The following is a 27,770-nucleotide window of genomic DNA, read 5'->3' as shown; positions in this document are numbered from 1 at the left end:
GGCAAAAGAAATAGTCGACAAATGTGAAGGTTGCCAGTTTTACTCCAACATGTCTCACAAGCCTGCGTCGGACCTGAAGACCATTCCACTCGTCTGGCCTTTTGCTGTTTGGGGATTGGATATGGTTGGACCTCTGAGGACTGGTAGGAGTGGATTCACTCATGTGCTTGTAGCAGTGGACAAATTCACCAAGTGGATTGAAGCCAAGCCTATCAAGAACCTTGAAGCCAGTACTGCTGTCAGATTCATAGAGAGTTAACATTCAGATATGGTGTTCCACACAGCATCATCACTGACAACAGGTCAAACTTCGATTCTGATGAGTTCAGAACTTTCTGTGCTTCCCAAGGTACTCGAGTCGACTATGCCTCAGTCGCCCACCCCCAGTCGAATGGGCAAGCTGAAAGAGCAAATGGATTGATTCTCAAAGGACTGAAACCTCAACTGATGCGTGACCTCAAACATGCAGCAGGAGCCTGGGTCGATGAACTTCCATCAGTATTGTGGGGATTGAGGACAACTCCCAATCGGTCGATTGGCAGAACCCCCTTTTTTCTTGGTTTATGGAGCCGAAGCTGTACTTTCGAGTGACTTGCTCCACAATGCGCCCCGAGTCGAGATTTTCTCAGAAGAAGAAGCAGAAAAGGCACGACAAGATGTAGTTGATTTCCTGAAAGAAGAAAGAGAGATGGCCTTGATCCAATCAACCATCTATCAGCAAGACCCGCGTCGATTCCATGCCAGAAATGTGAGGGGTCGAGCATTTCAAGAAGGAGACTTGGTTCTCTGAGTGGATCAACGGAAACCACACAAGCTTGCTCCTGCCTGGGAAGGCCCCTTCGTTGTCACCAGAGTGCTCCACAATGGAGCGTACCACCTCTACAACGTCAAGCATAAGAAAGACGAGCCGCGAGCTTGGAATGCGGAGTTGCTCCGCCCCTTTTATACTTAAGCACTCAGTTTATTGGGATGTAATAAAAAGCACCTTTGTAGTTTGTTTATCAAAGATAAGAGTTTTACAGTCTTCTAAAATGATTGTCGATTGCTTACCTTTGTTTCTGAAATCCCCCAGTGGGTGGCTTAGTTGCCAATCCGTTTCGCCTAAGTTTAAAAATCCCTACCAAGTGATGAGCAAGCCTCTCACTCGGTGGCTTAGCTGCAGTCCAGTACTCGCCTAAGTTTCAAAAATCCTACCGAGTGATGAGCAAGCCTCTCACTCGGGGGCTTAGCTGCAGTCCAGTACTCACCTAAGTTGAAAAAATCCTACCGAGTGATGAGCAAGCCTCTCACTCGGGGGCTTAGCTACAGTCTGGTACTTGCCTAAGTTTCAAAAATCTTACCGAGTGATGAGCAAGCCTCTCACTTGGTGGCTTAGCTGCGAATCCGTTTCACCTAAGTTGAAAAAAAATCCTACCAAGTGATGAGCAAGCCTCTCACTCGAGGGCTTAGCTGCAGTCCAGTACTCGCCTAAGTTAAAAAAATCCTACCGAGTGATGAGCAAGCCTCTCACTTGGGGGCTAAGCTGCAGTCCAGTACTTGTCTAAGTTGAAAAAATCCTACCGAGTGATGAGCAAGCCTCTCACTCGGGGGCTTAGCTGCAGTCCAGCACTCGCCTAAGTTTCAAAAATCTTACCGAGTGATGAGCGAACCACACACTCGGGGGCTTAGCTGCAGTCCAGTACTCGCCTAAGTTGAAAAAATCCTACCGAGTGATGAGTAAGATTCACACTCGAGGGCTTAGCTGCAGTCCAGTGCTTGCCTAAGTTTCAAAAATCCTACCGAGTGATGAGCAAGCCTCTCACTCGGGGGCTTACCTGCAGTCCAGTGCTTGCCTAAGTTTCAAAAATCCTACCGAGTGATGAGCAAGCCTCTCGCTCGGAGGCTTAGCTGCAGTCCAGTGCTTGCCTAATTTTCAAAAATCCTGCCAAGTGATGACCAAACCTCACACTCGGGGGCTTAGCTGCAGTCCAGTACTCGCCTAAGTTTCAAAAATCCTACCGAGTGATGAGCAAACATCACACTCGGGGGCTTAGCTGCAGTCCAGTACTCGCCTAAGTTTCAAAAATCCTACCGAGTGATGAGCGAACCTCACACTCAAGGGCTTAGCTGCAGTCCAGTACTCACCTAAGTTTCAAAAAACCTACCGAGTGATGAGCAAACCTCACACTCGGAGGCTTAGCTGCAGTCTAGTACTCGCCTAAGTTGAAAACCCATCCCTATCCGCAAGGATGACAAGGTGCAAGTCGACTGCAATCCTCTCCACGGAGCTGCGCCACAAGTTCAATGTGCGCTCCATCCGCAAGGACGACGAGGTGCAGGTCGACTGCAATCCTCTCTACGGAGCTGCGCCACAAGTACAATGTGCGCTCCATCCCTATCCGCAAGGACGGTGAGGTGCAGGTCGATTGCAATCCTCTCCACAGAGCTGCGCCACAAGTACAATGTGTGCTCCATCCCTATCCGCAAGGATGACGAGGTGCAGGTCGACTGCAAACCTCTCTTTAGAGCTGCGCCACAAGTTCAATGAGCGATCCATCCCTATCCGCAAGGATGACGAGGCGCAGATCGACTGGGATATCTCCCTCAGAGTTGCATCTCAAAGAATATTCCAAGTGAAGAATAAGTTCCGCTCGAAGGCAAACGCAAGCACATGCAGAAGATAAACCAAGATCAGATAAAATCTCAAAAGTACTCGGGCATCAGACCCGAAGGAGTTTAACGGTTACAAAAACCACTCGGCATTCCGAGGCAAATTTAAATCAAGTTTGTTCACTCGGCAGGAGGAGGACTTGTAGGCTCGATGAACTCATCCAAATCGATCCCATCCGCGATCCGAGTGGCAGCAGCAATCAAAGTCTCCATGAAGGATTGGAAGTCATGCCTTTTTGTGTTGGCGACCTTGATCGCCGCCAGCTTCTCTTATCGAGCTTCTTTGTAGTGGACCCTAACCAGCGACAGGGCCACGTTAGCACCACATCGGGCAGAGGACTTGTTCCATTCCTGCACTCGACCAGGGACCTCATTGATCCGAGTCATCAGAGACTTGAGATCATTCTGAAGAGTTGCCCTTGGCCAGAGCGATGAGTCGATGCGTGAAACTGCCACCTTCAGACGGGCAGGATAACTTGTAACACTGGCGATGCGGGATTCCAGTCGAAGCACATTCATGGCAGCCTCGTCGCTGACTGGAGAAAGGATAGGGTCCAAGCCCGTCTCGATCCGTCCAGTCTCCTCTTCAAAGTTTTGGCAGAATTCTGCAGAGTCTAGGAGTTAATGACTCGACTGGTCAGGTCTAACTTGCAAACAGTAAAACAGTCGGGTAAAAAGGGGGTACCTTCGAGCATAAGAAAGAGTTTCTTGGCGAGAGCTTTCAGATAAGCCTCCAAATCATTCCTCCTACGAGTTATGCTTTCCAGCTGGTCGTTTAGAGCCACTTTATCTTTTTTCAGACGAGTCGCCTCTCGATTGGATTCAGTGAGAGACGACTTCAACTTGTTGATTTCTTCGTCTAGCGCTCTGACCGAAGCCAGTTTTTGGTCAGCAAGGGCAGTCTTCTCCTGAGCCTCCTTCTGCGCAGCTGCAAGGTCCAAGTCCTTCTTCTCCAGGGCCAGCCTCATTTTCTCTGTAAAATACACATTTAGATCAAACAGAAGAACGAAGAGATAACTTGAAGGATGGTCAAGATAAGCAGACGACAGGCCGTTACCTTCCATACCAGCGACTTCATCTTGAGCCTTCTTTAAGTTCTGCTGAGCCAACTCCAGGTCAAGGTTGAGTTGCCTCTGCTTTTCCTCAAATTCGGCGAACTTGAAGATAGGCATACAAGATTTCTACAGTGAGTAACAAGACATATTAATCGACAAGATCAAAGATTATTTACTTCCGAGTGAATAAAACTTCAAGACTACTCAGACCCCAACCGACTGCCAGCAGTCGACCGCGGTCTCGGGGACTACACCAGTGGGTGCACTTAGCGTGCCCCCACTGGTTCGGATTCCACTCGGCTGGTCCGCCCAGACCGAGTACAAAAAAGAAGGGAAAGAAAGAAGTTCTCAGACCCCAACCGACTGCCAGCAGTCGACTGCGGTCTCGGGGACTACACCCAGTGGGTGCACTTGGCGTGCCCCCACTGGTTCGGATTCCACTCGGCCGGTCCGCCCAGGCCGAGTAAAAAAAAGATGACAAAGCACCCAATGGGTGTACAATCTCGAAGTGCAAGACAATGAATGATTGTGCGAAGGAAAATATTCGGGTAGCATATCCTAAAAGAACAAGTTCAGTCGGAAGCTAACTTACCTGGACATTGGCTCGAAGAGCCGCGCTGGTGTCATAAGCAGCCTGACTGCTTTCGTGCCCCGCCTTCACCCGATCCGTCATTACGCCAGCCTGACAAATGGCCTTCGCAGCGGCATCCGACTGGCTTTCTGGAACATGATGAGTGGCAAAGAAGGGGACGGATGGTCCAGACGTAGCGGCTTGGAGATCCAAGGCATGAAGTTGGATGGTTGAAACAAGCTCTGATGCAGTTGACGATGCGGGATGCGCACTCGACACTGGGTTAGCAAAGGTTACAGAAACCTTACTCGCATCTTCGAACAATTGAACTACCCGCTCCGCCACCGGCTCTGACTGGGATGTCTTGCTAGCTATTGCCTTCTTCTTCCTGGGCCTCGGCGGCACGTCCTTGTCATCATCTGGAAGGTCAACGACATTGGGAGGGGTTGCAAAGAAATCTGTCGACCCTAGATGAGTCACCAGAATTTAATCGACCATACAATCAAGGACAAGATCACGAGAATTGTACCCGGGTTGGAGGTGACCGCATCTTCCATGTCCTCGTCTTCATACTGGCGGGTGGAAGTCCCAGAGGTGGCAGCTTTGCAAATTTCAATATTCAGTCGGTCACGTTTGTTACACCGAGTCAACCAAAGAATCAGGTCAGATTGTTACCCAGAGATAGTAGGAATGACCATTTTGATCTTGGGCAAAGCCTTCGGAGGTTTGGATGATGCAGCCTTCAGTGGTTTCGGCGCTGGAGGAGGTGCAACTTTAGATTGCTTCGGTGTCTTCTCAGTCGACACTGGAGAGGACGTCCGAGGACGCTTTGAAGACTGCTCAGTCGGCGCGGCCACCATGTCGTGGAGGCTTTTCGAGTCGTGAGCATGCTTGGACCTCTTTTCTCTGCGAGGAGGCGAGTCGACCTCTTCTTCGTCACTCAGGTCGCCGCTCTCCTCACCATCCTCCTCGTCTGAGTGCCATTCGCCGCTATAGCCTCCACTCGCCTCCTCCTCCGAGTCCTGCTCCTGCTCTCCATTGGGCATTGAATACATCTCCGTAAGAACCTGAAAGATAACAAGCAAAGCAAAAAACAGCCAGTCGTCAACAGGCGGTTACATGATTAATCAAAAAGGTACTTGGCAATCCAAAGTCAGACCTGGTCTGGCTGGCGTGAATTGTCGAATGGAGCGACCCTCCTGGACCCCCTGGGGTTATCCTTGTTGCCTGTGATGCCTCTCAGCCACTTCTCCACCGTGCCCTCGTCGATCTCCTCCGGGTGGATCCGAGTGGAATCCTCAATGCCCGAGTACATCCACATTGGATGATCGCGAGCTTGGAGTGGCTGGATGCGTCGTTTGAGGAATACCTCCAGCAGATCCATACCGGTCACGCCGTCCTGGACGAGCTGGACCACCCGCTCGACCAACACCTTCACCTGCCCTCTCTCCTCTGGGATCACTTTCAGTGCGGAAGGCTTCCCGACCCGAGCCATGGAAAAGGCAGGGAGCCCAGTCGACTGACCTAGAATCGGCTGGTCTTTATAATAAAACCAGGTCGACTGCCAACCCCGGACCGATTCGGGAAGGATCATGGCTGGGAAAGTGCTTTTGTTCCTCATCTGAATCCCAAGACCCCCGCACATCTGAATCACGCGCGTTTTCTCGTAACTCGGATTGGCCTTCTTGACCGACTGAGAACGGCAAGTGAAAATGTGCTTGAAAAGACCCCAGTGTGGCCTTCAACCTAAGAAGTTCTCGCACATGGATACGTAGGCGGCAAGATATACGATGGAGTTGGGATTGAAATAGTGAAGTTGTGCTCCAAAGAAGTTCAGGAATCTCCGGAAGAAAGGAAGGGGAGACAGAGAAAATCCACGGTCGACATGAGTTGCGAGGAGTACGCACTCACCATCTCGCGGACGCGGTTCAGTCTCTCTTTCCGGGAGCCGCGCCGATTCGTGGGGAATCAGCCCTCCCTCGACCAGATCGTCGATGTCGTCTTGGCTAATCGTCGACCGGATCCATTCGCCCTGGATCCAGCCGCGCGGCAGGCTAGATCTTGATGAGGATCCGCCCTGGCTGGACCTCTTCCCCTTTGCGTTCGCCGTCGCCTTCTTCGCGCACTCCAGAGTCACTGTCTTCTCCTTTCCCATGGCCGCAGGCGAAACTCAATGGAGCAGCGACGCTGGGAGTGGAGATGGGATGGTGGAGAAAGCAGAGGAGAAAGGAGAAGAATAGGGACACGCTATGCACAAAACTCCAATTTGGCACACTTATATGAGGCCGCTTCCGAGTGGCTGATCTGTGGGTCCGGACGATCCAATCAAATCCCGCAACAGTCGCGCGTGAGGTACGTGGCGAAAAGGTGGTGCGGTGATCGAGGCGGACACACCTAAGCCCTTCCGATTACTGCGGCCTCCACCATCCCGCGCGCTTCCCCAAATCCAAATCCCACGATATCCGCGCGTAGCAAGGCAACCTGTCAGACGGAATATCTTTTCCATATCAGTACTCAAGACATCGCAGTAAAGTTCACTCGGCAGATTCAAGAATGGATCAAGGCGACTGAAAAGAAGTTGAGATCATCATGATTGTTCGCTTGCTCGCAATAAGTCACTCCCGGAGCACGAAAATTGAATCGGAGGAATTCTCAACTCCTTCTCCACTCAAGCCCTGAACCATTCGGGGGCTAATGATGAAGCTATGTACCTAGGATAGGGTCATAGGCCTGACCTAGACGCCCTCCCCAAGGACATCACCCTAAAGCCGGAAGCATTCAAAGGGTACCATCATCCACTCGACCAGAGACATTCCACTTAGAAGAATCAATGTCACTCGACCGTCACAGACATCACTCGACAAACAGAAGATCTAAAATCACTCTACACAGCAACGGTGGGACGTTTACCCATAGACTTAATTATGATTTATAGAACTTTAATACAGACGTTACCTGTAACGCTCCTTCTTTATGTGCATCGAACCCCTTGTAACGTGAGCTGGCTGGGGTCCTGGCGTATTCTATATAAGCCACCCCCTCCTCTGGGACAAGGGTTCACATCCTTTGTAAACTCACACACATATAATCCAGTCGACCGCCTCAGCGCACCAAGACGTAGGGTTGTTACTTCCTCTGTGAAGGGCGTGAACTCGTAAACTCGTGTGTACAACTACTCCATAGCTAGGATCTTGCCTCGTCATACCTAACCCCCATTCTACTGTCAGTCTTAGATCCACGACAACCACTAAATGAGTAGCAATGGTTACATGCATTGGTTGGTTTCTTTCAATCCTTGCATGCGTCAATTTAATGCACTTTGGAATGTGAACATGTGGTAAAAAGAAGTGAAAATAAGACTTATAATATGGAAAACCATAGAAAATGAGATGTGTCCAATAAACCGGAAAGGAGGGAGTAGTACGTATTAAAATCTCTATAAAGACTTATACTCCCTCCGTTTTTATTTACTCCGCATATTAGCTTTGGTCAAAGTAAAGCTTTATAGACTTTGACAACGTTTATAGACAAAAATATTAACATGTACAATAACAAATCAATACCATTAGATTCATTATTGAACGTACTTTTGCATCATATATATATTTCTTATCGTACATATTTATATTCTTTTCTACAAACTTGGTCAAATTTTATGAACTTTGACTTCAGTCAACTCTAATATGCAGAGTAAATAAAAATGAACGGAGTATTTTGCATGCATTTTCTCACATGAGAATGCATTAAATTTTGTGGTTGCCCATCCATCCATGCGCATGGAGCTAGCTTTTTAAGAGGGTTGAAAAAACGTGTAGACAATCGATGCAACTCTGAAACTTCCAACTGCTCTACCCCAACATTCAATTGCACAGCCTAAGTCTTAACTAGAAGCTCGCCATATGATAGTTTCCGAAGGGCGTCACCATGCTGTATATCTTGGGCGTATTTCCATAGTGTTTTCAAAAAAGTATATTCCTATGAGGACATGGAAGGGCTCCGATGCCCATGATAACCTTGCGTTGAAATAGTCCAGACTCCAGAGCAACGGTCATGAGCCCAGTTTGATCATTCACGAAGTGCCAGAAAAACTGCTCCAAGAGCATAGTATCTCGTTCCTTATTGCTAAATTTAGGTCATAGCCTATTTTCCCCTTTCATTGTACTAGAATCACGTATCATCACTTTATTAATTGTCTAGAACAATAGAATGAGGGAGAAAATGTGCACCAAACATGTTTAGTTGGTTGTCGTATTATTTCTCCTTTCAGTTTTAAGTGGTGGCCGTGCACCTTTTGGAGCCAGCCGAATATGTGTTATACAAAGTTGGAGATGTCCAGCCTGATCTAATTAAAAATCATTACTTAAGATTGCCTCTATTTTTCATTCACTCAAGTCAACTACCTAATTATGCAACATTGTATTTGAAGACGCATCGTGAATTAGCAAGACAACAATAGATAATTGTTACAAACATCTGGAGTACACACAACCATTTACACATAAGTTAGACAACTACTATTACACAATCAAATTCATTTCCACTAGATTACAATGAAATTTCTACAAACTCGATGTGCAAATTAATGAAGCAACAACACCAAAATTTCAATAGAAAGAAAACTACCACATATGTTTATTTACAGTGGGAATTTTTTTGACAATACTAACTCAAGGCGGCGGGAAGCTGGGAGCCCATGAAACGTGAGGATTTGCTCGACCTACAAACCTTACGTCCAATGGGCCGTCTCCTCTGCGGCGCACAACAGGGGCACGCCGCCCGCCGCATACACCACAGACCCACAAGGCCGCGGCCGTCAATCCGAGGGCGGACAATCGGAGGAGCCACTCAACCGGGCCTTCGTCATTGAGGTAGATAGTGGTGTTACCTGCCATGAGTTGCGCTTCGACGCACGCATGGCCCCGGCCACCGCGAACGTAGACGAGCTCTTGGTGGGCGGTCCGTGGAGGGGTGCGTGTTCGTCGGCAGGCGGAAGGCCCCTCTTGGCTGCGTGGCACGCGGACACGATCGGTGTGTGCGTGGTCGCCGGCGGCGGACGGCCAGGCCTCACGTCCCTGCGCGTCGGTGAAAGTCGCCGCGCGGTTGCGGCCGTAGCGCGCGCGGAAGGTGAACGTGCCCGGCCTGTCTGCCACGAAATTGTACGTCAAGGTGTGGCCCTTGATGCCATCGGCCGCCGCCGGCGTGCCAGTCTGCAGCCCCGTCAACCACCACCACAGGAATGAATCAATCGATCTGCGGTCAAAATCAACATCTAAAGCGCGGGCGGCAGAAGCTTGGGATTGGGTACTCACCTCGCCGTTGCCGTGCCATTGGATGGCGACGCTCCGGGCGAGGAGAGGCTTGTCGACGGCGACGGTGATGAGTACGGTGTCCCCCCGTACAGCGTGGAAGGTTGGGGAGGTAGCTTGGCGCAGTTCTGGGTCACGCCTCATGGCTTGGAAGCTAGGTCGTGGCTGCCCCACCTTCTCCTTGTGTGTGTGTGTCTCTCTCTCTCTGACGATGGGTAGTATATGAATTTGTTAGGTTTCGTAAGAAGGAAGCAGAGCGGACCCGGACGTGCAGCGGGCGTGGCGCGTTACGGTCGACGTCAAGCCGTAATCATCAATAGTTAGAGGTGCCAGGCACGAGCCGCCAACCAACGTGACACTTTCCAAAACAGCCATTTAATTGTTCTTTGCTATTTTCACGTTCTTTGTCCAAGGCTAGAAGCCACCTATTGCAAAGTCCACGCCATACAAAAACACTCCGGATAGCGAACCAACTTGTGGATGGACATTTAGGAGGACTATGGTGTCGCCAGCGCACCAAAGATCATGTCTTAGACTTGACAGTGGTGTTCGCATTTTTCTGAATTTATTTCAGATCTTCTGACGATGTGCGTTCAGTGGGAGTAGACGTTCCCGTCGATTAGGAAGGCCTTTGTGGTGACTACAATCCCAAAATGATGTGCCGGCTCAGTCTCGGAGGTGCTCATAGAGGTCGGTTGTGCATGCGTGCGTTCATATATATGAGTAGGTGTGTGAGCGTCTGCATCTGTACTGCGATTAAAAAACAAGAACACTCCGGACAAAAGTCTACATCCACATCTACACGTATCTATATCCTATATATATTAGACTAAGAAAAAACGTAAAGTTTCAGTTTCGCACTCCTATTCCGCTCGAACTTCGTCCGCGGGTACGCCTCCCCATCTCGTTCGTGGTTTTTCTCCAACATCGCACTATGGTCAATTGAAAAGAATGGTAGGAGAAAGGCACACAGGCATGCCTCTAGTGGGATCCCCAGCCGCTCTATGTCCTCCTTCCAAACCCTAGAGTCCAGGCGAGCCGTGGTGACATATGCTTGCGGCGGTTCAATCGAGGGCCTCAAGCACTGATACACGAGCCCTTGGAAGAGGCGATGCACCAACAAGGTGTATATGATCGTGGCTGCACGCAGCAGTGCTTACCTACTGCAGATGATAAAGCCGTCGTTCCCCGCCACCAAGGTATAGTTTGAGTTTTTTTCCCTCCTCTCCCCTTCCTCCAATCTTCACCCAACGAAGGAACTAGCGACACTCGCAATCATCTTCATCCATCGAGGTTGCTATTTCAACCTTGGGCCCCCTTGATCCGGAGCGGCGACTGGAGGAGGAATCGGCTGTAGTAGTGTTCCTGGTAGTCGGTGGCTCCTCGACTCAACGTATGTCATCATATGCTACACAGGTTCACCTCCAAATCAATCCTTTCTCTTGACGCTCGTTTCACGAACTGGTGGATCCGTGCAGCTATTGGTGTCTGCTCTCGTTCTTGGAGACATCTATGGTCTTATTGGATGGTTGTTAAGGTGTTGGCCTGTTATGCCTATGGCAGCAGTTCATCAGTTCAAGCCCAACACTAAGCTCAGAATGGACTTCGATCTAGGGGATAGGATGATCACCATCGACAACAACCATATCAAGCTCCAGATTTGGACATGGTCGTTTATGTTCTCTCATCTACTATAGCAATTAGTACCAGCTACATATGGAAGTGCCACTTGAAACTACATCATGACATATGAATTTGAGTTGCACAAGGTGTGTGATGACATAAACCTGTAATGTCGCATTCAACTGTCAAGGCAAACAATCACCTTCTGTGGTTTCTAAATGAGTGGATTTTCTATCCTACTACGTTGCTACACCTTCTATCTAGGCCACTCAACTTTGCATCAAGATCTGTCATGTCTTTACAAATTACATCGAAACTTCACTATTCTGTTTCTTTCAAACAAGAGAACATTTGATCATATTATTGAGATTCCCATATTATTTTAGACCAATTCACACGCATGTTAATGCTAGTAGTAGCAGTACGTTGTAATTATTGTTTCCTTGAATGACGTGTTCCATAATGTTATCATAATTTATAAGCTCGAAACTAATACTCATCAATTTCCATGACAAATTGGCCAATTTGACAAAATTCAAATATAGTTACAATCTTGTTTCACCTTGTTATTCTGTGAATGACATAAATTGGTGAAACTTTTCCTAGTTTTTTTTCGTCGATCTAGGATGGTAGACTTATTTCCTCTCGATATCTTTCTGGCAAATGAAACTAAGTATGTTCCTTTTAAAATACTATGTATGTGTTTCTAATATATTTGTATCAGCTTATGGTTAGTTACAATGTTCCCTGCTTCTTTATCTGATTATAAAATAATCAAGTATAACTATTTGAGTTATATGATTATTTGCTATTCTTTCCTTTTTCCTGTTTGCTCCTTCCCTCCTTTTTTTACATGTAGGGTGGTTATGACTTTGTTGGTTGGGGTGAATACCACAAGTAATTTCATAGATATGAGATTGAACAAGAATACGTCAAATATTGTGAATAATTGTCCAAGAAACTTGAGGTTGACGCATAGGCTAGATTAGTTGGCTTCGTAGAAGTGTTTCTCCGGAAGAAAAATGAAAGCCCATCAAATGGGACAGGCGGCCGACTCGCCACCACACATTTGGTGCATCATATTTATTTTTTAGGCAATGGTGCATCCTATTTAGTGGCGCACAACTATACGGGCAGACTTATTGCAGGGTTTCATTTGTGTCCTTCTCTAGCCGATTTTGGTAAGTTTATAGCACTTTCCTTGAACTGGGTTTTCCTTTCTTTTGCTTCATTTCCATTTTTTGGTTTAAATATTTTAATTCATGAACGTTTATACATATGTTTTCTTTCGTGTTTTTCTCTCTCTTTCTTTTCTTTCTCTTTCCTTTTACATTTAGAAATTCAAAACATTTTTTGAATTCATGCACAGTTTTTGAAATTCACGAACATGTTTTGAATTAGCAGACCTTTTCAGATTTGATGAACATAGTTTGAATTTTTTAAACAATTATTTCGAATTCCCTCTCATTTTTCAATTCGTGATTTATTTTGAAAATATGGAATATTTTTTTGACTCGACAAGGATATTCTGAAATTGGGAAACATTTTTTCAATTTGTGATTTTTAGAAAATTACGAACAATTTTCAAAAACTATTTTCTTTGAATTCATGAATATATTCCATATAAGTAATATTGTTTTAAATACAGGAACAGTTTGCTAAATTAAAATGATTTATAATTTTCTTGTATAATTTAGGAATTTAAAATATATTTGAAATTCATGAATAATTTTTAAATTCATGAACATAAAGGAAAAAATATAAATAAAAGGAAATAAGGAAAAAGAAAAACAAACAAAAATGAAAAGGCAAAGAAGAGAAACGGAAAGAAAACAGGGGCGTGCCGCCCTACACATGGGCCAACGTAGATTCGCGCATGGAGGAGTAGGGGTGCTTGTTAGCATGAGCTCCTTGCTAGCACATGACCATCAATTTTATTTGGGAGCTTGGATAGCTAAAACGCTGGCCGGTTCACATGAAATAATGGCGCCCAGAAGAGTTCAAGAGAAGCGAAAATTGGTTGCCACCACTTGAGGGGTTTGTCAAAATTAATGTTAATGCGGGTATTTCCGTTGATCCCAATCTTGGAACTGTTACAGCCAGTTGTTGTGGCAGGGATGGGAGCTACTTGGGAAGCTCTGTCCTAGTTGGAAATGGTCTCATTGAGCCATCCGCACTTGAGGCGCTGGCCTGCAGGGAGGTACTCTCGTTAGCACACGATTTGGGGATGTGAAACATACAAGTAGCCGCCAAAGTACTAGAGGCATTTATAGAGGAATTATCAGAGAGATTAGTGAGACATCAAAATGTTTTAATTCTTATGCGTTTAGTAATGAACAATTTCAAACTTTGAAGCTAATAATATAGCTAGGCTAGGGTTATCCCTTGCACTTGGCAGGCATGTTTGGTTATGGTTTTCATACGATTCAGTTGTAATCCTTGTTAATATTCTCAATGATCAATAAAGCCTACCTATCTTTGCTAAAAGAAATGTTAGCAAGAGCTCTCGATGGTCAACGTGGAAGCATATTGGTCGGCCCAACTGCATTTTTGGTTAATTGGTGGACCAACGACCTTTAACTATTGACCGTTTAATAAGGGAGCGCTAGCCATGCTGAGCTCACCATTGACTTCTTGAAAAAAGGAAAAAGTTCACAAAAATGAAAAGGTTCCAAAATTTTGAAAAAAGTTCAAAATATTGGAAACTTATCATCAAACAAAAAAGGTTCATGATTTGAAAAAAAGTTCAAGATTTGGAAATTTTGTAATTTTAAAAAATTCACACAAAATTTAAAGCAATTTGCATTTGGAAAAAGTTCATGAAATTGAAAAAACTAACAAAAAATTTTGAATTTTTATAAACTGTGAACAGTGATAATTTCACAAATTTATAAAAATGGTTAATGGAAAAAGAAAGAAAATTAAATAGAAAACCAAAAATAAAATTAAAATTAAAAATAGACCGAACACAAAATGAGAAAACAAACAAAACCCATGTTGGGGAAAAAGCCATAGGAAAAACGGCCCAAAAAACCGTAAGAACAATCATGGGAAGGTTAAAAAAACCTGGTGAAAAATACCTACATGGGATGCCTCATTTACGTACACAGCTAAGGATGGTAATTTTACCATTGGTACGGGTACCCGCGGATACCATAACTGCATGAGCAAAGTATAGACACAATTTTATACATGGGTAGAGTTCGTACCCTACCCATTAAGTCATGGGTAGCACACTGATGACCCACAACGAGGAGCAGAAGGAAATGACAAGCGATTTTCAGTAAGGTATTTTCTACAAGCACTAAAATTATCGGTAACAGGTAGTTTGATAGCAAAATAGTTTCTAACAAGTAACGAGTAGTAATAGTAATAATAGGTGCAGCAAGGTAGCCCGATCCTTTTTGTAGCAAAGGACAGGGCGGAACAGTCTCTTATAGTAAGTAAAACATTCTTGAGGACACATGGAAATTTCATCTAGTCAATTTCATCATGTTTGTTTGATTTGCGTTTGCTACTTTGCTAATTTGGTATGTTGGTGGACCGGTGCTTGGGTCTTTTTCTGACTTGAACAAGCCTCTCACTTATGATTAACCCTTTTGCAAGCATCCACAACTATGAAAGAAGAATTAAGATAAAATCTAACCATATTATTAAATATATAGATCCAAATCAGCCCCTTACGAAAATAACGCATAAACTAGGGTTTAAATTTCTGTCACTCTAGCAACCCATCATGTAATAACTACTACACAATGCATTTCCTTAGGCCCAAAGATGGCAAAGTGTCATGTACTCGACGTTCACATAACACCACTAAGGGAATCACAACATACATCATCAAAATATCAAACGAATACTAGATTCACATGATTACTTATGACAAGAGTTCTCCCATGTCCTCAAGAACAAAAGCAACTACTCACAAATAATATTCATGCTCAAGATCAGAGGGATATTAAATATCATAATGTATCTGAACATATAATCTTACATCAAATAAACCAACTAGCATCAACTGCAAGATGTAATCAACACTAGTAGTCACCCACATGTACCAATTTGACATTTTGATACAAAGATTGAACACAAGAGATGAACAAAGGTTTTGAGATAAGATGGTGCTGGTGAAGATGTTGATGAAGAGTGTTCCTCCCACTATGAGAGAGTTGTCGGTGATGACGATGACTTCAATTTCCCCCTCCCGGAGGGAAGTTCCCCCGGCGGAATAGCTCCGCCGGAGGGCAAAAGTGCTCTTGCCCAAGTTCCGCCTCTAGACGGTGGTGCTCCGTCTCGGAAGTCCTCTCTGTATTTTTTTTTCTAGGGCAAATGGGGCTATATACCAGAAGATAGGCATCGGAGGCTGGCCAAGGGGTAGGCGCGCCCCGGTTCGTAGTAGACACCTAGGTTTTCTCCAATAATTTTTATATATTCCAAACTATTTTGTAAGTCACAAACAATTTTTTATTTTAGGATATTTTTCAATTCATGACAATTTTTTGAATTGGTGAATTTGTTTAATTTTATTAACATTTTTAATACAAGAATTTTTTGAACAAGTCATGAAGTTTTTTGATTTCCCGACCTTTATTTTCAAAACTGTGAATATTTTTTGAAGAGGCGAATTTTTTTAAACCGTGAACATTTTGTAAATCCATAAACATTTATTAAACATTTTATTTCAAAATTCTCATTTTCCTAAAATTTTGTAACTTTTTTGAAGTCCCAAATTATTTAAATTCAAAAAGAAAAGACTGAAAAGAAAAATGGAAAATAAAAAAAAATTGAAGAACAGGTCGCCTAGACATGGGCCGGCCCAAACAGTCGCGCTGTGTCTTCTCCCAGCGCGCACAGCGCAGTATAGAAGGTCTTTAATGGGCCGGCCCAAGCTGGAATTCCCTAGTGTGAAACATTTTTTTCATCACTTATAGGTGGCATCGATGGTATTATTTTGCAACTTCATTGGCAATTTCGATGACGTACCGCCAGAAGCAATAGCCCCTTATAATATGTATAGATGTAGATATGGACTTGTCGGATGTTATTTGGTGAAGTGTGTCGTCATCTTGTGAGCCTATGTTAAAGTTCTCATCAATAATCAATTTTAGTTGAGATAATTGTCATGTATTCATCTATCTGTTATTTAGTTGAGATAATTTTTTTTTGATTATGGTATCGATGAATGTAAAATTGTAAATAAGCTGTGTAGTGTTTGATCTACCTGTTGGGTATCCAAGGGGTACGGGTATCCGTCAGGTATGGGTATAAGTAAAGTTTCATACCCGTGGATACGGGTATGGTTGGAATTTTATATGGGTATGAATATGATATTGCTCTACCCGTTTCATATCCTACCTATTGTCATCCTTATACACAGTTGGCGTTGCGCAGGTCCCCGTCTCCAACTGGCGCAGCAGGCGTCAAATAGGAGTTGGGCTTGTTAGCTGGCTTTCCACCTCACGGGCAGTTCCCACACCGTTTCCGTTGCTCATCCCCCAATCCGACTCACTCTGTCAACGAATCCCGATTTGATGCACTCCCCGTCTCCAACTTCACTTGACCCGCCCCGCCTCCATCAAATCGGACTGGCAGGGCCTTAGGAAGCTCCACAGTCGTTGCTAGGGTTTGGTGAGATGCCGCGGAATCAGATCGGCGACACGGTCTCCGGTGAAGTGGTGTCGCCGCCGAACCAAGTAGGGAATGGGAATCGGAGGGTCGGCCCGATCTCCGGTGCAGCGGTGCCGCCGAAGAAAGTCAGGGATCGAACGCCCATGTCGGCCCCTCCGCCGTCGAAGCAACGAAAGGATCAGACGGTCTACACGGTCTCCGGTGGAGTGGTGCTGCCGAAGCAAGTCGAGGGTTGGACGCCCGTGTCAGTCCTGTAAAATTGGTTGAAGCGTATACCTTCGCAGGGACACGTTGCGTGTTATTTATAGACCATAGATACAAGGAAGGTGGTTCAGGTTGTTACCGGATTGATCCTCAAGCCAACGATCTATACAAGATAAGGATCGATCTCAACTAACCTTAAACCACCTGAAGTACAACACACGCAACGCTACCCCAATCTATACGTGTACACGGTTTATACTGCACCACGTACATGTTACATTGTCTAACACTCCCCCTCAATCATAACTTACCAAGTTAAGATTGCTCTTGAAATCTTCCAGTTTGCGCCATGACAAAGCTTTGGTAAAGCCATCTGCAACTTGGTCATTGGTGGGAATGAAACGAATGTCCAACAGCTTCTTGGCTACTCTTTCTCTCACGAAGTGGTAGTCAACTTCAATATGTTTTGTCCTTGCATGAAATACTGGGTTTGCTGAAAGGTAAGTGGCACCAATATTATCACACCAAAGACATGCAACTGGTGAATGTGTCATACCTAACTCTTTTAACAGAGTTTGAACCCATATAATTTCAGCTATGGCATTTGCTAAAGCTTTGTATTCCGCTTCAGTACTGGACCTCGATACTGTTGCTTGTTTGCGTGCACTCCAAGATATCAAGTTTGGTCCAAAGAAAACAGCAAAGCCACCTGTGGACCTTCTGTCATCTGGACATCCTGCCCAATCTGCATCTGAAAAGGCACTTACCAATGCAGAACTTGACTTGGAAAATTTTAGTCCGGTGCTCATGGTTCCTCTAAGATATCTGAGAATTCTTTTTACTGCAGTCCAGTGTTCAAGTGTAGGAGAGTGCAAGAACTGACATACTTTATTGACAGAGAATGATATATCAGGCCTTGTTAAAGTCAAGTACTGCAATGCACCTACCACACTTCTATAATTTGTAGAATCCTGAGCTCCCAAGATTTCACCAGTTTCCTTAGAGAGCTTTTCAGACGTGGACAGAGGCATATTCGACACTTTGCAATTCATCATACCAGCACGCTTTAATACATCTGATACATATTTTTCTTGAGTTAGAAGTATACCATCCTTGACTTCCTTCACCTCTATTCCCAAGAAATAATGCAAGTCACCGAGATCCTTTAAGGCAAAATCCCTTCTGAGATCTTCCAATAACGCTGTAGTTCCCTCCTGTGAAGAGCTAGCCACAATAATGTCATCGACATACACAAGCATAAAGATGATGATTTTGCCTTTGTGATAAAAGAATAATGAAGTGTCAGCCTTTGATGGTCTGAAGCCAAGCCTTTGAAGTTTTTCACTTAACCTAGAATACCACGCTCTAGGTGCTTGCTTCAACCCATACAAGGACTTATCAAGCTTACAAACATAGTGTCGCTTGTTTTTCACCTCATACCCAGGAGGGGTTGTCTCATATACACTTCTTCCTCTAGAACGCCATGAAGGAACGCATTCTGCACATCCAATTGACGAAGACTCCAACCTTTTGATACTGCAATAGATAGAACAAGTCTAACAGTAGCAGCTTTAACAACTGGACTAAAGGTGTGCTCGTAGTCAATGCCATATCTTTGTTTAAAACCTTTTGCAACTAGCCTGGCTTTGTATCTGTCTATTTCTCCTGTAGCTTTTCTTTTAACTCTATAAACCCACTTGCAATCAATAATGTTTCTGCCCTTGGCCGGAGGAACTAAGTGCCAAGTCTTGTTCTTGATTAATGCACCATATTCCTCATCCATTGCATTTTTCCATTTTTATTTGCAAAGGCTTCATGTAGACTATTTGGTTCTTCTGTGGTAGCAAGACCAGCAAACTTAGTTTTACCATACCTGACCGTACCATCTGTACGTACTTTGGGTTTTGTAATACCATGCTGAGATCGTGTACGTCGAGTTGTTCGGTGCAGCAGCCGTTGGCGCAGAAGATCCCGCAGCTTGGCGCAGAAGATCCCACTGGATTTGTCACAGAGGAGCCAGGCGCACCTGATCTGAGGCAGATCCCGACAGGATCAGCGGCAGACGCGTCAGGCGCGGCTGATCCGAGGTGGATCCCGACCGAGTCAGGGGCAGATGCGGCGGACCCAGAGATGTTGTCGAGGGCCCGCCTTTCCCCCGCATCGATGCGCGGTGCAGAAGCCGCCATTTGGCGCGGAGAGCCAGCCGTGTCGCCCCTGGACCCGCCTGATCCAGAGTGCGCTGTGGGGCTGCTCCCAGAGGGCCCGCAGTCAGCGGCAGTGAGCGAGACGAGGGCGTGGACGGGTCGCGGGAGCGCGTGAGCGGTTCGCTGTCCCCACCTGCAGGCGCGGCGGTCGAGGGATTTCGCTCGGGATCGCCGCCTGCAGACCTGTCGCTACCAGCACCTGGATCCTCCTCGTGTTCTGCGTCAGGCTGCTGCATAAAATCATGACACACAACAGGATTTCCTCCAAAATTTATGGCAGGATTTGCATGAAAATTAACCGATGGATTAGCACTAATTTCATCCCCATGATCAAGAGGCTCTTTGGTGACAGAATTGTCAGGAAGAAGAAGAACTTCTGACCTAAGAAGAGCACCGGCATTTGGGTTTAGTGAAGCAAAGGGAAAGACGGTTTCATCAAATACGACATCACGAGATATGTAGACCCGTCCGGCGGCTACATCCAAACACTTGAACCCTTTATGAAGATTGCTATATCCAAGAAAAACACAACGTTTGGAGCGAAATTCAAGCTTCTTAGAGTTGAATGGGCGGAGATTAGGCCAACATGCGCACCCAAAAGTGCAGAGAGCATGATAGTTTGGTTTTTCTTGGAACAGTCGTTCGAGAGGTGTTTCAAGATTTATCACCTTAATGGGAGTTCTATTGATAAGGTATGTGGCAGCTATAAAAGCCTCATCCCAAAATTTTAATAGCATGGAGGCATGTGCTAATAGTGAAAGTCCAACTTCCACAAGATGCCGATGTTTCCTTTCGTCCGATCCATTTTGCTGGTGTGCGTGGGGGCAAGAGACGTGATGGGTGATGCCAATTTGCCAGAAGAAGGAGTTTAAACGCTCGTACTCACCACCCCAATCTGTTTGCATGGTGATGATTTTACGATTAAAGCGTCGTTCAACAAGAGAGCTTGGAATTCATGAAATATTTTGAACACTTCAGACTTATGTTTAAGAATGTAAATCCAAGTGAACTTGCTGAAATCGTCGATGAAACTCACATAATAATTCTTCCTATTAATAGAATCTCGGGCAGGCCCCCATACATCAGAAAAAACTAGCTCTAAAGGAGCATTGGAAACACTAATGGAATTCGGATAGGGGAGTTGGTGACTTTTGCCTTTTTGGCAAGCATCACATATACTCTCTTTATTGAACTCACTATTTGAAAAGGAAATTTTATTCTTCCTAAGAACATGCTGAACGATTGTCGACGAAGGGTGACCTAATCGGCTGTGCCACCTTGATGGAGAGACCTTGGTGACACCAAACGCCTGCCTGCCCGAGCTCAAAGGTGCAGATGAGAGGGGATAGAGGCCACCCCTACATCTGCCTTGGAGGAGGGTTTTCTTCGTTGCCTTGTCCTTGACAAAGAAATAGTGTGGATGAGTTTCAAGAAAGGCATGATTGTCATGTGATAATCGATGAGCAGAGATCAAGTTCTTGGTTGCTTCAGGAACATGCAATATGTCTTTAAGATGAAGATTGCGAGTGGGGGTATGAATATAGGCTTGACCAGCATGGCTAATTTTCATACCTGCGCCGTTGGGCATGTTCACTTGATCCTGGCCGGAGTACTTCTCCCTCATGGTGAGCTTGTCAAGCTCACTGGTAATGTGATCTGTAGCCCTGTGTCGACGTACCAGTTGGTGTCGACCCCGTAGGAGCTGGTGTTGGTGTTGACAGCTGCTGCGCTCTTCTCCTTGGTGAACGCGATATCGAAGTGGCGGTAGCACTCCATAGCAACGTGATTGGGCTTGGAGCAGATCTAACAGAAGACTTCAGGTAGATCGTTGCGGCCTCCTCCTTGGCCGCGACCTCCACGGCCTTGTCCGCGGCCGCCACCTCCACCTCTGCGGCCTCCGCCACGCCCACCCCCTCGTCCACCGCGACCGCCGCCATGGGAGACGGCGTTGGCAGAGGAATGGGAGGATTGGTGCCCGCCATCGAACATGGCGAGCCTGTTCTCGAAGCCGACGAGGAGGGAGTAGAGCTCGTTCACCTTGATTGGCTCGGCCCTGGCGCACAGGGAGGAGACGAAGCCCATGTAGTCGAAGTCGAGGCCGGCGAGGATGTATGACACCATGTCATCGTCGGTGAGGGACTTCCCAACGGAGGCCAGCTCATCTCCGAGCGCCTTCATGCAGCCGATGTACTCGGCTACAGTTGAGGTGCCCTTCTTGGTGTTTGACAGGGCGATCCTCGTGTTCACCACGTGTGCCTGGGTTTGGGAGATGAACATCTCCGTGATGGCAGTCCATGCTGCCGAGGCCATGGTGCAGTGGGCGATCTGGATCATCACAGGAGGTGAGACTGAATTGAACAGAAAACTCAGAACCTGGGAATCCTTCGCCCTGGCGATCTCATACGCCGGGTTGGGCGCATCTGTTGGCTTGCCCTCCTTGTCCATGAGCTTGGGCGCCGGCTCTTCTTTGTCGGGGTTGATGTAGGCGACGAGCTGAGCGCCGCGGATGGCAGCAATCGCCTGAGCACGCCACACCAGGAAGTTAGAGCGATGGAGGCGATCGGCGATGGGAATGAGGGCCGGTGCAGCGGCGGCGGCGGTGGAGCTTGAGGCCATGGCTAGGGTTTTGGGATGTGCTAGAGGTTAGGCTCTGAATACCATGTAAAATTGGTTGAAGCGTATACCTTCGCAGGGACGCGTTGCGTGTTATTTATAGACCATAGATACAAGGGAGGTGGTTCAGGTTGTTACCGGATTGATCCTCAAGCCAACGATCTATACAAGATAAGGATCGATCTCAACTAACCTTAAACCACCTGGAATACAACACACGCAACGCTACCCCAATCTATACGTGTACACGGTTTATACTGCACCACGTACATGTTACATTGTCTAACAAGTCCCTCCGTCATCGCCGAGCCAAGATGGAAATCGGAGGGTCAGCACCGTCTCCGGTGGAGAGGTGCCGCCGGTGTCGGTCCCTCCGGCGCCGAAGCAACGCAGGGCTCAGACGGTCGGCTCGGTCTCCGGCAGAGAACCCTCGCTGCAGATGCACGCCACACAACAAGGCAGACCGGCCAGTTCCTCGAAATCTAGGGCATGTTCGGCTCTCCGCGGTAACACTAGTTTGCATGCTCGTAAGCCATCAGCTGCTGCAACCAAAACTGGTGTACAGGCGAAGCCAAAGAAGACCAAAGAGCTGGAAGAAGCTGAGAACGAAATCAGAAAACTGAACAAATTGCGCTTGGGAGACGATATCAGCAACGAACAGTATCATGTTTATCTTAATCAGCTGCCTCGCAAGCCTGATGTCGACGTCTGCACCAAGCTGGATGCCGTGCAGCTCAAGGAGCTCAATGTGCGCCATGCGTTGTATCGCCGCAAGTATTATCAGGTTCGGTTCCCATAGTCTCGCAGTTAATTACTACTTGTTATGTGCTGCGTATGCTAGTTGGTAACACACAGTTAATTTAATCTCATGACTGATCTCATTGTCTATAGCTGTCACAACACGTGCCTGAGGATAAGCTTTGCTATGATAAACTGAAGGAGGACTACCCCCCTGGCCATCGTCCTGTGGGGCAGAGATCTTTTAAGTGCTCTGAGGAAGATGGCGAATTAGATTGGTCTTTCCACCCTGACTACTGCAAACTTGCTGGCCTGGAGGACTACCAACGGCTGGTCCCTCGAAATTATGTACGTATGTCTTCTTTTTTGGGCAAGTTGTATGCATCGGTTTATGTTCTTTTGATCTAGTATGATAAGCCAATTTTTAAGCTCAGACACTACACGCCAAAATGTAGATCCAAATCTTTATATGGCGATGTAGTTATTTAACCTTGTAAAAGGTTAAAAAGGCCGTTTCAGTATTCCTGTTATATTCTTGGGATCCTTTTATTGTTTTAGACCAATTCACACGCATGTTCATGCTAGCAGTAGTTGTACGTTTTAATTATTGTTACCTTGAATGAAGTGTTCCATAACGTTGTCACAGTTTTATAGGCCAGAAAGTAATACTCATGAATTTATATGACAAACTGTACTCAGGAGAATCTTGTTTCACCTGATTGCCTTTTACGTGATTATTACTACCTTATCGTGTTAATAATAAAATAGTGAAACTGTTCTTAGTTTTTTTTTTCTTCTATCAAGGATAGCAGACTATATTATTTCCTTTAGATGACCTTTTGGCAAATGTATCCTAACTTATAAATGGTCAAGTATAATTATCTGAGTCAGCTGATTGTTTGCTATTCTTTCTTTGTTATTGTTGGCTAGCTCTCTGATGCTTTTTGATGTAGGGTGGATTTGAGTATGTCAATTGGGATGAGTACCACAAGGATTGTCATAGCTATGAGATAGAACAAGAATATATCAAATTTTGTGAAGAATTGTCCAAGAAACTTAAGTTATGCACCATAGATATGATAAAGTTACTCAAATTTGGATTATTGTTTTTAACTAACAAGCTTTCTTTGTATCATGACAGTGGATTGAAGCTTATGTGTTAAATAAGCCTCCATCTCTTATGGTAAGTACGTCGATACAAAAACACATGGACTGACACTATATATGTCAATATACATACTTTAGCATGATCTAATTACTCTTCTATTTTAGTGGGGAAAGATTTTGACCAGAGGAACTTACCAAGCAATCAAGATCACTACTGACTTCTCGAAGTTATACGATGGCTTAGCCTTTTCTGGCTTCTACGTAGGGTCTCTCGTACACTTGTTATTTTCATTTAGGTGTTTTGTATTTAACAATTGCATATTATTTTAATTCAGGAGTGGTTAGATAGCATGGGTTTTGATGTGTGTTGCTACAACGAGTTTGATGGTCTCTATTACGAGATTTGGCAAAGGTACAAGATGGAGGTTAGTACTGAACAACCAAGCAACGATTGAATGATTATAACTCTCATATTTTGATGCTTTGTGATGCAATTTCATTTTCTCTCTTTGAACAATTAACAGAAGAAATTCAGAGATGCTTTGTGTGAAGTCTATGAACTTAAAATGTTTCCGTTACGCCAAGAAAGAATGAGACGTGCACTGGAGAATGACACATTCTGCTCCGACTTGGAAGACGAGGTAATTTGTTTTCCTTTTACAGATCGTTTTCAAATTCACATAATATTCATTATTAGAGGTGTTTTATATGCTGCTCTTTTTCATCCTTTTCCTTTTTCAGTTTCTTGCTTGCACAGCTTGCCTCGAGGAAGTAAGTGTCGTTCTGTGTGTCTCACACTCTTAAGACATGTTTGGATGCAAAGTGTTTTTATAGCTTTTTATGAATACCATGATTTCTGATAAGAACAATATTTACTTTGTGGCGTTTAGACCTAGTAAATATCACAATTTTACAAGCTGCGGTATTCCCAATACTATGGTATTTTGGGAGTATTAAAAAATTTACTCCCGCACTATTTTCTCTAAATAGATAAACAACTGCATGGGATGTTTTAGTAAGTGTCGCTACCCTGATTTTGTGTCCACTAGTTTGGATCTTAGGCATCATCCACTAGGCAGTCAGCTACCAGTGTTACAACATATATATGTTGCTTTGAAACTGAGTTACATAGTAGAGAATATATAAGTATGGATCTGCTATGTTAGTTTATGTACTAAGCGAGTTAACCAAACAATTGTCTTTCAACATGCACTTGCATGCTCAAAAATTAGTTTGGTTTTTTTCTTATGATAGCTATGGAATGCAAAATAATTCAGTAATTCGTTTGTCATGCATATATATGTGTATACACTATACACTTTATGCAGTAATTAAAATTAATTCAAAAAATATTAAAATTAATTCCTAAAATTTAAATTTTGCAGAATTTCTGTTCTAATGATATACTATAGAACTGCATAACAAAGAATTATATAATTGTTATTTAGAAACATTGTTATGTGGCTAAGTATGATAGCAAACTAATAAAAATATTATACTAATTAAAAATGTAATATGATACAATTAATTTAAAATAAGTATAAAATTTTAGTACGAATAAATTATTATTTTATAATGATTTACACTGGCCACTTCAATAACTATATCCCCATCCTTTTTGTTGGGTTAGCTTTCTTATTGTGGGCAACTTCAACCAGTATATCTTCATCCTTTTTTTGTTACTCTAATTATGTAATTGATCCATTTCTTTTTACTTGTTTATTAGTCTTTAGAGACCAGCATCTTAAATAGTTCAGCATTAGATACCATTTCACAATTTGGACTTCGGTTTATGGGCAAGTTTTGAATTTGTAGGTTGTTCATACACTTCGATATCAGCTAGTGAATCCTCGTTTTTATGAAAATTCAATGTTGGCTAAAAGCTTTTTGAAGATGCCTTCAGGCCAAAGTTTTAATAATCTACATCGGGTGTTCCCTGGAATTGTCATGAATCTAAAAAGTCCAAATGATTTGCATTTTTGACATTAATGAAGACCTGTACTAATAAAAACATACTGCATGTGAAGGTGGTTAAAGAAGAGTATCCTTATCTTGTAGCTTGCACCGAACCGTATACAAGCCGGTTGATGGATTATCTAAGATCGTTGAAGTCCAATCTTGGTGATGCCACATGTCACCTTTCAAGAGTGCTTCCCTCAGTTCAATTGCGAACAGTTGTGCGGTAAATCCTATTTACTTGTATTTCTAACTACTATTTTTTCTGTAAGGGCTTTACAAGTTTATGTGATGTTTTTTCAGCGAAATATGTGATGGTATTAGACAGTTGATACTGTACCAAAGATATCATGAGAACTTTTCGCTTCAAAACACATAATGCATGTTGTACAGCTCACCGACTTAAAAAAAACAAGGTAATGAATCATAGTCCTCTATGCCTAGTTCCTGCCCCAAGCCTCCTCCCAGTTCCCATCTCCTAAATCAAACATCGGTACTTGTTAAGAGTTATGTAACAATCTAGCTGATCAATCAAAGCACTCAATGAAACAAGATTAACTTGAATCAAACAAAAGTACTTGTTAAGAGTTATGTAACAATCTAGTTGATCAATCAAAGCACTCAATGAAACTAGATTAACTGGGAAAACTGGAACATGCTAGACTGACTTCAACTTAATACTTGGAGTACATTGCATTGCCCCAACCCCTTTACTAGGTTTTGCAGTACCATCTGCTGCAGTTTGAATTGTTCCATTGCACAGTTGGGAGTGTTTTCTAGTCTCTTCCTGTGCTATAGTAGCAATGGCATCTCTTAGTGACGGCGTCTGAACTTGTTGCATTGAGATAGCCCTTCAATTCTCAAACATGGTGTCCAGTCCCTTCAGAATGCTAAATAAGAAAACAAAAACTTCAGTAAATACTGCCATCGCCAAATGCATCATTGTATTTGTACACTATTTCCTACCTACAACCAAAAGTACTATGATTTTCCAATAGTGTAGGTTTATAAATACTCGGCATCCAAACAAAACCTAGATCGAAACCATCTGAACATTGTTCTTGTATCTGATGCTATACCTGACCATAGTTTCCAGATGACAAAAGCCAGATTTTAGAGGATAAAGCCCGGGAGTTGATTGCAGAGGCACTTAGAAAGGAGGTACTTTAAACTATATTCACCATCCTGTATCAAGTTTCAACTATATAGTTTACTTAAGTGGAGTTCCTGTTTTTTTCAGACGTAGAAACCAAAGTTCTATGAGGATTATTGTAGGAAGAAGATAGATATTGCTCAAGCTATTGGATTAATTTCCAGCATACCGTCTTAACTGTTGGTCTTTCTGATTCACACCATTTCATTTGTAGATATGCAGCCTAACTGCCACTATTATATATACTAAGTAATTGTCACGTGGCATGTACATGTAGAATTCAGGGAATGTAACTTAAAAACTTGGATATTTTTTCATTCTCCCCTTTTCTTGGTGATTACTCTTTCTTAGTAACATATCTCCTCAAAGAAATCGCCTTCCATGTCATGGTAGTTCTTCATTTGATGACCATGGAATGCATCTTGACAGTGTACTTCACAAGCGCTTCAAGAGTGTTCAGCTTCTGTTGGGCACTTACACAAGAATGGTGATCAAAAGCTCCTCCAAGCAAACGACGTATAGCTTTAATCCAACTGCAATGACAAATCACAGGACCTTTCATTACTTGAACCCACATGACTGTCTTGTAACGTTGAAATTTTGGCTTGGCTTTGGAAAGGGCTTCTTTTTCCCATTTGAATAAATCTTGTTGGATTCACATCACATACTAGCTTATTTTACTGTTATATAGATAGACCTTGTTAAAAATAAGAGATTACATATTATCATAGAAATATCTGCAAGGAGTTACTGTTTGCTTTACTAGTCGAGAACATACATATAAAATTATTATTATATGATTGAAAAAATATATACAAAGTAGAAATGTGTGGATTTTTAGCAGATGTTCACATTTTCAAAATCATGAATATGTCATTTTTATTTCGCTCACATGTTAAATTATTTCATCATCAAACTCTACACATGTGTAGTATGCATATCCATATTATCATATCATATTTA

The 27,770-nt window shown here is 44.1% G+C and overlaps 1 protein-coding gene and 1 pseudogene across 1 annotated transcript; one reads left to right on the top strand and one right to left on the bottom strand.

The window, feature by feature from the left end:
• Window positions 1-8,706: 8,706 nt before the first annotated feature.
• On the bottom strand, window positions 8,707-9,767 carry LOC125542937. The gene is made up of 2 exons (XM_048706191.1): window positions 9,585-9,767; window positions 8,707-9,482 (listed from the first exon to the last, which is right to left on the bottom strand). Exons 1-2 carry the CDS (start codon window positions 9,723-9,725, stop codon window positions 8,943-8,945), a joined length of 681 nt encoding a protein of 226 aa, XP_048562148.1. The 5' UTR covers window positions 9,726-9,767; the 3' UTR covers window positions 8,707-8,942.
• A 12,087-nt stretch (window positions 9,768-21,854) lies between these two features.
• On the top strand, window positions 21,855-26,984 carry LOC125532584 (annotated as a pseudogene).
• Window positions 26,985-27,770: the final 786 nt, after the last annotated feature.

Source organism: Triticum urartu, chromosome 1 (assembly GCF_003073215.2).
Source record: "Triticum urartu cultivar G1812 chromosome 1, Tu2.1, whole genome shotgun sequence".
Taxonomy (NCBI): domain Eukaryota; kingdom Viridiplantae; phylum Streptophyta; class Magnoliopsida; order Poales; family Poaceae; genus Triticum; species Triticum urartu.
This window is presented reverse-complemented; position numbering and strand designations above follow the sequence as displayed.

Bases quoted from the DNA above. Each gene is read 5' to 3' on its own strand.
- LOC125542937 (XM_048706191.1), bottom strand. From the start codon at position 9,725: ATGAGGCGTGACCCAGAACTGCGCCAAGCTACCTCCCCAACCTTCCAC. The intron at 9,483-9,584 runs GTGAGTACCCAA...ACGGGGCTGCAG, and splicing joins AATGGCACGGCAACGGCGAG to ACTGGCACGCCGGCGGCGGC.